General features: G+C 44.7%; 1 protein-coding gene across 1 annotated transcript; it reads right to left on the bottom strand.

Annotated features, from left to right (window-relative positions):
* Positions 1-282: 282 nt before the first annotated feature.
* LOC149139385 (uncharacterized) lies at positions 283-675 on the bottom strand. Its single transcript, XM_089450706.1, has one exon. It carries the CDS (start codon positions 673-675, stop codon positions 283-285), a length of 393 nt encoding a protein of 130 aa, XP_089306832.1.
* Between the last annotated feature and the right edge of the window lie 10,771 nt (positions 676-11,446).

The following is an 11,446-nucleotide window of genomic DNA, read 5'->3' as shown; positions in this document are numbered from 1 at the left end:
TCCATCTGTTGTTTCAATATTTTCCTGCATTTCACAACTCAAGACAGATTCTAGAATTCGTTGATTCGAATATGAAATAGAACAAGGATCACTAATGAAAGTGGTAATTGTGTCATCTTATATTTCTGTTTTCAGTTGAAGGGCTTGCCCAATAGTAAGGACTGGTCCTAATTCCTCATCTTCAAGTTCAGATTCTTCCCTTGGTAGAGGTTTCTTGCGGCTAGCTGGCTTCACTAATGAGTTAGGTTTTGCAGCAGGGTATAACACAAGGATTTTAGTAACCTACCCATTTGAGATAACCATATGCCCATAACGACACCCAATGTACGTGTCTGCGGTTGCCAACCATGGTCTTCCCATAATCAAGGGATGGCCACCAGCTAGGGATTGCGTTTGCAGCACTAGGAAATCCACAGGGTAATGCCATGAATCAACTGAGATTTTAATGTCCTCTAACTTTCCTACTGGCTTCACTATAGATTGATCTGCCAACTCTAACACAATAGATGTATGTTTCAAGTTTCGAAGACCTAGTGCATGAATAGCTTCAACAATGATGACATTTATGGCAGCACCCAAATCTACCAGCACATTTGGAATTTTTACTCCATTAATTTGCACATTTAGAATTGGGTTCTTGAGGTCCCCATATTTCACAGGCATAACTTTTCCCATCATAAATTCTAATAGCTTTCCCATCACATGAATGGTGAGTGGGTCCCTTGATTTATTTCTAAGCTTTTTAGCACAATATTCTCTGAGAGTTTTTGCATATATAGGTACAAGTCAAACAAATTTTGTAACTCCCCTAACAAGTCAAACTTAGCTTGAGGGATCTGTGTACTCAAGGCCAATCTTTCCGGATAAGGTGGGTCGGCTCGGTGTTCTTGAGTAATTAGCGGTTGAGGAGATCTATGATTTTTACTAACTTGGTTCGATTCCTCTTCAAATAGTTTTTTCGCCTCACTGTCGACTTGTTCAATAATAATAGGTGATAGTTGAGCATCTACTACCCGCCCGGATCTCAAATTCATCTCATAAAGTTATGCGGTGGAGATGCTATATGAAGGTAGGTTGAGGGTGTCAGCTTGCTGAGCCCCTTTATTGTTAGGATTTGGATTGGGTTGGATAGGAAGTTGAGGATGAATGGGCTGATTACCAGGAGGCACATTAGAGGGAAAATGAAGTTGTTGTTGTGGTATTGACTGGGGAAACTTCCCAGGAGGAGAGGGTCCACGCCAGTTCGAAGTCCATGAACAATTCGAACTAGTTTGAGGAACCCACTACTACCAGGGTGGAAACTGATATTGTGGCCACATAAGTGGATAAGGAATAGAATGAGGACCCATATTAAAATTATTGAAATACTGAGATGGATCCGGAAACATACCTTGATTTACATTTGGTGGCTGAGGTTTCCATGGCTTTTTGGATCCCATAAAATACAGCTGGTCCATCTCTTCACTTGTCCCTTGAAAAACCGCTTTCAATCCTGGCAAGGAGGGACATGAACTGGTTGCATGACTCAGCTCGCAGATTGCACATTCTTCTACGGAGTTCAATGGAAATTCACTCTATGGATGCTTCTTGCTGCATTTCAGGAAAAATATAGCCATGGTCCTTTCCAATTCCATATGTTTTCGTTTTACTTGTAATGTATCCATATGTGCCGATAGGGTACTCAATATATCAGTCCTTAAGTTATCTAGTGGATTTCCAATTTTTGCCTACGTGACACCCCCACCAGATACTTTTGTTGATCGAATTCCCTGTTTATATCTTGCAACTCCCCTTGAGCACTAAATTCATAGCTCACAGATGGTATCGAAGTCCTCTTTTGATATGTCTCCCTTCCCTACTATGTTTAATAGCTCGAGAGAGTCTTCTCGAAAGGCCTGGAGAAGGATAATTTTTAAAATGTCCTTATCTAGGGTAGAATGACTTGATCTCTGTAACATGTATTTAAAAAGTTCCACACAATCCTCCATGTTCTCGTCTTCTTTCTACATGAACTTGAAAAGTTCTTCCTTAATATCCCGAGATTTGCAATAGTCCTGATACTTCTCCAAAAAGGAGGTTTTCATACCATCCCATGTGGAGATAACCTTTCCTCCTAGACCCATAAACCATCGCGAGGCTATCCCTTTTAATGTAGTAGGTAATATTTTCAGTTTCTGAGCGTCTGATCCAGGTGGATATTGGTGGCCACCTGCCAAGTCCACCTGGACCCCCACCATTGTCCTTCTCAGCATTTTCAGTTTCCTTAATTGTAGCACAACTTACTATTTTTAGCAGTTTTTCGGGTCCTGAACTTCCAGAGCCGTTTTGAGGCCCTAAACGACGTTTTTTGGGGAATCCGGGGGCAACATGAACATGGGTCCATGGAATGGACCAATGTTGCCCGTTCCAACAATGGTAGTGCTCGGATAGATCTTTCTAACGAGCTATTGTATGCGTCAAACGGAGATCATATGCCAAAGTTACGACCTCGGGAAGTTGATGTACCAATTTACCCCAAACGGGGCCCACAGTTTGGCGTTTCATCTCCTAGGGTTAGGTTTTGGAATGTTAAGGGTTTTTCATTGTTTCTCAACAATAAATAGGCCTTCGAGCCTCATTGTAACACAGTTCAGAGGCATGTAGCCATCACATCTCTTCTTAGAGATAAGCTACCATCGCCCTAGCTGGTTTATTTCCATTTCTGGTTGTAAGCATATTTCAGTATTTTCCATTAATGAAATGAAGTATTATTTCCGCTGCATCTTTGTGTATATGGTTATCTCTGTAATTTGTTGCGTTCCTGTTTAAATCCGGATCAGTGGTATCAGAGCGGTCTGCTTTTTCTCTGTTTTTCTTTGCATGTCCCCAACAAGGTCGGGATATAAGGAGTTAGGGCTTGAACTGGTTGAACCTTTACAAGACCAGCCTCGCAAATCCCGACGGCCTCCCATGGCGGACGAGAAGAAAGACGAGGGGGCAGGAGATCCCATCAAAATCTTGCTCGAAGAAGCCCTCGAGCGACAACGGAACGCGATGATGGACAGCTTTGCCCAGATCCTTCAGCGGCTACCTAGAAGCGACGCATCGGCTTCCAGCATCTACTCTGGAAACGCCACACCCTTTAAGGTACAAGTTAATTTTGAAATCCCCATATTCGAGGGTCAGATAGACACAGATGCTGTAGATAAATGGTTAAATCTGCTAGAGGGTTATTTTTCTGTTCATGATTTTTCGAGTCGGGAAAAGATTGTTTTTACTCTTCTCAAAGCAGCCCCCCACGTCAAGGACTGGTGGGAAACCTACTGCGAGCAGAAGGATGAAAGTACTGGCTCACTATTTTCAGCCGCACCCACCTGGATTCGTTCCGGGATGTTGTCAAGGAGCAGTACTACCCTGTTGGAAGCTATGAGGATGAACACATAAAGTGGACCACGCTGCGGCAGGGAAGGGACCAAGACGTGCCGGAGTTCACCAATCTTTTCCATACCCTTCACACAAAGTTGGGTATCAAGGATTCGGAGAAACATTTGATACTCAAATACCGTGGCTGCCTGCACAAGTACATCCAGGAAGAAATACAATTCCTAAACATCCCCTCGCTCGGCGCAGCATACCGATATGTCGTCAAGGTCGAGCAGAAGTTGAAACAAAAGAAGCGAGATTTTGGATCTACGAATCCAAAGCAGGGGAAAGGTGCCCTGAAACCACAGAACAAAGGACAAAGCCAAGGCGGGACAGCCCAAGACAACCAGCCGAAGCTGCAAGCAAAGAACAGCGTCGCGAAGCCGAGAAAGGACACTGGAAAATGGTGCGAGTTCCATAAGAGCTCCACTCACAACACAAGTGAGTGTCGGGCCAAGCAGTCACTGGTGGCTGAGCTAAAGGTTTCAGAATCAGATGCATGTTCCGACTCTGAGTCAGAACCCGATAAGGGGTATGAAAAAGGGAAGCAGATCATTGATGCAGATCCCAGCGCCACTGTTGCTACCGCAAAGATCCAGAAAAATGAACCCGAAGATCCAGAGGAGGAGGAGCATCTCTTCCACTCTCAGATGTGGGTAAAGGGCTCCCCGATACAGTTCATTGTTGATAGCGGGAGTCAAAAGAACCTCATTTCGGCAGAGGTCGTGAAGCGGTTGGGCTTACCGACCACAGCACAACCACAACCATACACCATTGGGTGGCTGCACCAAGGACGAGATCTTCGCGTGAGCCAGCAGTGTCGCCTTCCATACAACATCAAGCCCTTCACGGATGAGGTATTGTGTGACATTGCTCCCCTTGAAGTTTGTGATGTATTACTAGGACAACCATACTTGTGGAAGCGACATGCTGTGTACGAATCAAGACCCCGTGCTGTTATTATTACATTGGGAAATAAGTTGTTCAGGATACCAGAGGTAGCACCACCTGCCGCCATCTCTTTGATTACTGCAAAACAATGCAGTAAGATCATTTCCAAAACCAGGAAATTTGTTTTCCTGATGATATTCCCTCAAGGAAAGAAGAAGACAGTGGCCACGGCCTCCAGACGGGGTCCCTCTGCACGACAACTATAGATGGACAAGATTGTGGAGGAGTACGAGGACATCTTCACCTCTCCGGCAGGAGTTCCTCTACACTGTCAAGTCAAGCACTCCATTGATCTGACCCCAGGTGCGCCGCTACCCAATGGACCAATTTATCGGCGCTCCGTTCTGGAGAACAATGAAATCAAGAGGCAGATTCAGGAGCTCCTGCAGAAAGGTCACATCTGTCCGAGTTCATCGCCTTGTGGGAGCCCGATCGTGTTGGTACAGAAGAAGGATGGGACGTGGAGACTTTGTATTGACTATCAGGCACTGAACAAGATCACTGTCCGTAATAGGTACCCGATCCCGTGGATTGATGACCTCCTAGACCAACTAAAGGGGGCGAAATATTTCAGCAAGATCGATCTAAAGTCAGGATATCACCAGGTACTAATCGAACCCTCTGATGTGTGGAAGACTGCCTTCAAATCCAAGGAGGGCCTCTTCGAATGGTTGGTCATGCCTTTCGGATTGACGAATGCTCCTGCAACCTTTATGAGGCTAATGGATGACATCTTGCGGCCATTCACCAACTCCTTTGTAGTAGTATACTTGGATGACATTCTGATCTTCAGCCAGAGTTGGGAAGGGCACCTCCACCACATCCGACAGGTTCTCCAAACACTGCGGCAACACAAGCTATGTGCCAATTTCGAGAAATGCACGTTTGGCATGACCCAGGTTCAGTATCTGGGATACATCATTGATGAACAGGGGGTGCATGTCGATCCAGCCAAGGTCCAAGTCATTCGGGATTGGCCCTCTCCAACCACTCTAACAGAGCTCCGCAGCTTTCTAGGTCTTGCCAACTTCTACCGCAGGTTTGTGTTGGGGTTTTCTCATATTTCTTGGCCCTTGAGTCAGGTCACCAAGGGAGGGGCGAAAGCAAGGTTCTTTTGGTCTGAATCTCAACATAAGGCATTCATGGAGTTGAAGGATCGCCTCTGCACGGCACCAGTGCTCGCGTTACCAGATTTACAACAACCATTTGAGGTCGAGACAGATGCCTCTGACTATGCTATTGGGGCAGTCCTTACTCAACATGGACATCCAGTGGCATATCATAGTGAAACACTTTCAGACACAGTCCGGAAGTACCCCACTTATGATAAAGAGATGTAATCCATTGTACAGGCCTGCCGACAATGGAAGCATTACATTTTGGGGAAGGAAACGGTCATCCACACAGACCACCGACCCCTGCAGTTCATACAGACCCAAGGGAAATTGCAGAATGATCGCCATCAGAAGTGGTCTACATACCTACAACAGTTCCACTTGAATATCAAGTATAAGAAGGGCAGCACCAATAATGTCGCAGATTGCCTCAGTCGACCACCGATCATGGCGTTAACCACCGTGCTCAACTCTTGTGGGCACGAGACTTCTGATTGTCCACTTCTCTACAAGAGCGACCCAGAATTCGGCCACACATACCAGACACTCTTGGAGGGTCGGCGTGTTGCAGATTTTCACCTCCAGGATGCCCTATTATGCCACCTCGGTCACCTTTGTGTTCCTTCAAGCGAGCGTGCCAAGATGATTTGGGAAGCACACTACAGTCGGGCTGCTGGGCATTTCGGGGTCGAGAAAACAGTGGCAGTACTGCAAAATTATCTCTATTGGTCGAATCTTCGATAGGATGTTGGGAAGTACATCAGATCATGTACTGCCTGTGCCATTGCCAAACCGACCATTAAGAAGCACGACCTCTATACCCCGTTGCCTACCCCTAGTCGACCTTGGGAATCCATCTCCATGGATTACATGTCAGGCCTTCCTTCCACCAAGCATGGAAATGACTGTGTTTTTGTGGTCGTCGACAGGTTCTCGAAGATGGCCATTATGATGGCCTGCAAGAAGAATATCACAGCAGAAGCCACTGCTAAACTCTTCTTTGAACGAGTGTGGGTGCACTTTGGGATCCCACAGTCTATCATCTCAGATCGGGACAGTCGGTTTCTCAGCACATTTTGGTCCAGTCTCTGGTCAATGTTGGACACCAAACTCACGAAGTCCACAGCCTTCCATCCTCAAACTGATGGCCAGACAGAGGTTGTCAATAGGATGATCATGCACATTCTGCGCATGTATAACTCAAAGCATCCACGCACATGGGACGAGAGCCTCCCCTATGTTCAGCACAGCTACAACCGAGCTCTTCACAGCTCCACTGGCCATAGCCCTTTTCAGGTGGGTTTTGGATTCCAGCCACTATGCCCCATTGATGTGGCCATGCCACTTGCAGCTACTCACATGAATTCAGCTCATGTCCAGTCCGAAACAGATAAGGCCACCAGCTTCATTGAGCGCATCCAACATATTCGCCAGCAGGTCCATGACATTCTTGAGAAATCAAATGCCAAGTACAAACAACGACATGATCAACATCGGGTGCCACACAAGTTTCAGGTGGGCGATAAAGTCTGGTTGCATTTGCAAAAGGAACGCCTTACTGGAGCCTATCGGAAATTGAGACCACTCCGATATGGTCCTTACACCATTACTAAGGCTATGGGAGACAATGCATTTGAGCTCGGCATTCCCCCATTCCTTGGCCTGCACCCAGTGTTCAATGTGGACCGCCTTCGGCCATACTTTCCACCATTGCTAGACACATCCGACATTGCAGAACAGCTCAAACCCACAGAATTAAATCCAGATTGCATGGAACAAGCTGCAACTGATCGGATCATGGACACACAGATCAAGAACACTCGCCAACAGAATATCCAACTGTATCGAGTTGTCAAAGCAGGCCAACTCCTTCAGCAGGGCAAGTGGCTCACCAGGGAACAAGTTCAGCAAAAGTTTCCTCATCTCATGGAGGAGCTCAACGCAATGGGGACCATTGCTTCCTAAGGGGGGAGGAATGATCCAGGTGGATATTGGTGGCCACCTGCCAAGTCCACCTGGACCCCCACCATTGTCCTTCTCAGCATTTTCAGTTTCCTTAATTGTAGCACAACTTACTATTTTTAGCAGTTTTTCGGGTCTTGAACTTCCGGAGCCGTTTTGAGGCCCTAAACGACGTTTTTTGGGGAATCCGAGGCCAACATAAACATGGGTCCATGGAATGGACCAATGTTTCCCGTTCCAACAATGGTAGTGCTCGGATAGATCTTTCTAACGAGCTATTGTATGCGTCAAACGGAGATCATATGCCAAAGTTACGACCCCGGGAAGTTGATGTACCAATTTACCCCAAACGGGGCCCACAGTTTGGCATTTCATCTCCTAGGGTTAGGTTTTGGAATGTTAAGGGTTTTTCATTGTTTCTCAACAATAAATCGGCCTTTGAGCCTCATTGTAACACAGTTCAGAGGCATGTATCCATCACATCTCTTCTCAGAGATAAGCTATCATCGCCTTAGCTGGTTTATTTCCATTTCTGGTTGTAAGCATATTTCAGTATTTTCCATTAATGAAATGAAGTATTATTTCTGCTGCATCTTTGTGTATATGGTTATCTCTGTAATTTGTTGCGTTCCTGTTTAAATCCGGATCAGCGTCGGTTTGTTGGAAATAATACTGAGAGGGGGGGTGAATCAGTATTATCAGATCAATAAAACCTTTTCAATTTCATACTCAGAAACATATACGCGACTTCAGTTAAGTGAATACGCGTGTACACGCGACTGTGTCTAAAGCAACTAGCGTATATGCAGATATCTTATGATTCAGTTAGTCTTATCTTCAGTAAATGCATCAGAACATTATTAAGCAATTTAACAGTAAACAGGTGCAGTATAACAGAACAGAACATCACACAAGAGCCACACACATGAACACCATGATATAAGGTGGAAACCCAATGTGGGTGAAAACCACCTGCTGCAATTCGTCTCTTTCTTCTTTAATGAGAAACTTCTTTTACAATATACTGGTGCAGTCCTTTACCAGTATGCAGGCTACAACCTGCAGAGGGCTACAACCCTCTCTTTCGTTTTCCAACTACTTCTGGAAGGGAGCTACAACCCCCTCAGCTCTTGTACTAGCTGATCCATTTACTAGTACGTAGGTGCTGACCCTACAACCTTCAGGGACCACGTTTCATCAATTTTCAGACTGGATCCAAGAGTACAAAGCAAACATTACCGCAATACAATCATCAACTTATACTTGCATCATAATTCATTAAACAACTCAATACCGAATCACTGAAACCCTGTCATCAAGAACACAGAACCCAAACCAGAATCTAGAACTCTGCAACAACCACCAGAATCAGCAACAACCTGAAATATCAACCCTTATCATGCATACGCTACTTCACTGTACCAAAACCGCGTGTATACGCGCTTTCTCCAAAGGCAACCCGCGTGCAGATCTAGAAATGATTACTTCTGCCTTTGCTGTCAGATCCGACCCTTGTCAAGCGTCCCGAACAGATAACCAGCAATACCAGATCCTCTCACTGCGTCAGACACCCACACCCACTTACTCTTTGCCTAGTGATCTTCTCCTTATATAGCCTTAGGCCTTGTTCAATACCAAGAGCCAAAACCATAGAAACACAATACCATCAACTTCAAAACTAGGGATCGACACGCCCGTCGAGACACAATGGTCCGAAACCATAGGCACAACTTCCAAGGACTAACCGCCATGGACCAAAGGTGCTTTTCCACATACACGCGCTTTTTCTGAAGCCAACCTGCGTGTACACGCGACTTGGGCTTAACAAACCTGCGTGTATGAACTTCCTTGGCAAGTTGTACTAGGATCTGTCTTCTGAGTAAGTTGCCATCACCTGTACCAACTTCTGAGCATCTGTACCAACCTCTGAGTGAGTTGCCATCAAGGACAACACTTGAATCATAATGCCAACAATCTCCCCCTTTGGACTTGATGGCAACCACTACACCAAGTCACTCTCCCCCTTTGACATCAAGGGCAAAGGGCGGACCAAGATATTCTCTTCTTTGGTATACCTTCTGCTGTCCATACTCCCTCTGAGTACTTGCTGAAATCTCCAACTGTGCTCCCCCTTTGTGTATGCCAAAGTGTACCAATCTATCCATCCTGCTCTTGCTGAATTGTGCTGTTCATGCTCCCCTTGACTGTAGGCAAGATCTGCAAAAGATGTTCTTCAAGAAGAACAAGAACTTATACATCATAGAAGACCTTCCTATCACCAAAAGACTCAACATACATTCATCATTCATCCCAGGCATAGTGGGGAAACCAACATAGGCCGTTACATGACCTTGACACCATAAAAGAGATATCACAAGAGATACATGACATAGAGACGAAATATCTAGACCAAGACTTATGAAAGCCACCAACAGCATCATGATATAAGCATCAGCCTGCAATACCATTCCTAAACAGTAAGATGTATCATTTAGCTTCATAGACTTTATCAACAACTTCTAACCATAATGCCAACAATGCATTATTTGAAGAATATTCTCCCCCTGAGTGTGAGCCAACCATGTCTGAACCATTTCCTGAGTCTGTTCTGCTCCCCCTGAGCCTGAGCCAACCATGACTGAACCTGGGTCTGTTCTGCTGCCCTTTCTCCATATACGCGACTTTGCAGCCTGTAACTCGCGTATATACGCGACTTGTCTTCATTATCTCAGCGTATGCAGGATGGAATACTGAATCTCATCACTTTCAGATTCCCCTGTGTCTGTTATGTCAGCTGACTGAGTTGTCCCACACCTTTCTGTCTCTGTCTTCTTCAATTCCTGCAACTGTGATGATGTATGGTCCCCTTGTCTTGAATTTTGAAATCTGCTTCTGCATTCCCTTGCTTTATGCCCATAGTTGTTGCATGTATAACACCTTATATTTTTCATGTTCCTTCTATCACAATCAATTGCTTTGTGTCCATATGCATTGCAGGCAAAGCAATACCCTCTGAAATACTTGGGATGCGATGATCTTTCTTGAACCATTCTACTTCTGCATCTGGCTGCAACATGTCCAAAATTATGACATACATAACATTCAACATTATTCAGCGGAGGAAATAATCGTCTATCACGTCCATAGTTAGGAGTAAAGGATCTTCCTTGAGGAATTTCTTTCCTTGGTTGTTCCTTGAGCATTTCAGATTTCTCATTAGAGTTTCTTGCCTCACCTTGTGAACTAGATTCACCTTCACCATATTCATGAAAACCAAGACCAGTCTTGATAGCAGGAGATCTTTGACTATTAAGAATATCATCCAAGACTTTAGAACTATCTTGAAATCGTAAGAGCTTATCCTTTTCTTCTAGTTTACCTTTCAAGATATTTACCTCAACCTGATGTTGTTCTTCCTTTTTCAGATACTGCTTCCTTAGGTCTTCTTCAACTTTTCTCCCTTCTTCCACTTGTCGCTTTAGTTTGATCACTTCATGTTCTTGATCTTCAAGATCTTCTTTTAGAGAGAGGATCTTTGATTCAAGTCTCTGAATAGTTGTGCTCTGATCTTTTGCTATATCCTGCAATCTCTCCCTTACCCTGGTTTCTGTTTCCAATAGTTCTTTTAATTTGGCAGCTTCTTCAATTTCTGCATTCTTCTCTTCATGTGCCATGAGACTTTTAATATCCTCGCTATTATTGGATGAAGCATTCTTCTTCTTGTGCGCCATGAGACTTCTAATATCTTCACTATCATTTAATGAACTTTTAATATGGGAATAATAGCTTCTACCATCTTCTTCATATATCCTTTCTTTGTTATGAGGACATCTAGCAGCATAGTGACCAACTCTACCACATAGAAAACATTTGAAAGGTAGCTTATCTTTGAACCGTCCAGTTCCCCGTTCAAGATTCTTGACAAAATTTACCTCATCTTCTTCCTCTGACACTTCGAATGCGGCCTCTGGTGGTACCTCTTGTCGCATTTCAAAAGCAGTTAAGATCCCGTGAAG

The sequence above is a fragment of the Pinus tabuliformis genome, chromosome X (assembly GCF_031772625.1).
Source record: "Pinus tabuliformis cultivar Carrire ecotype Pingquan chromosome X, CPIR1, whole genome shotgun sequence".
Classification (NCBI taxonomy): domain Eukaryota; kingdom Viridiplantae; phylum Streptophyta; class Pinopsida; order Pinales; family Pinaceae; genus Pinus; species Pinus tabuliformis.
Note: the sequence above shows the minus strand (reverse complement) of the source record. Positions and strands in the feature narration are given on the sequence as shown.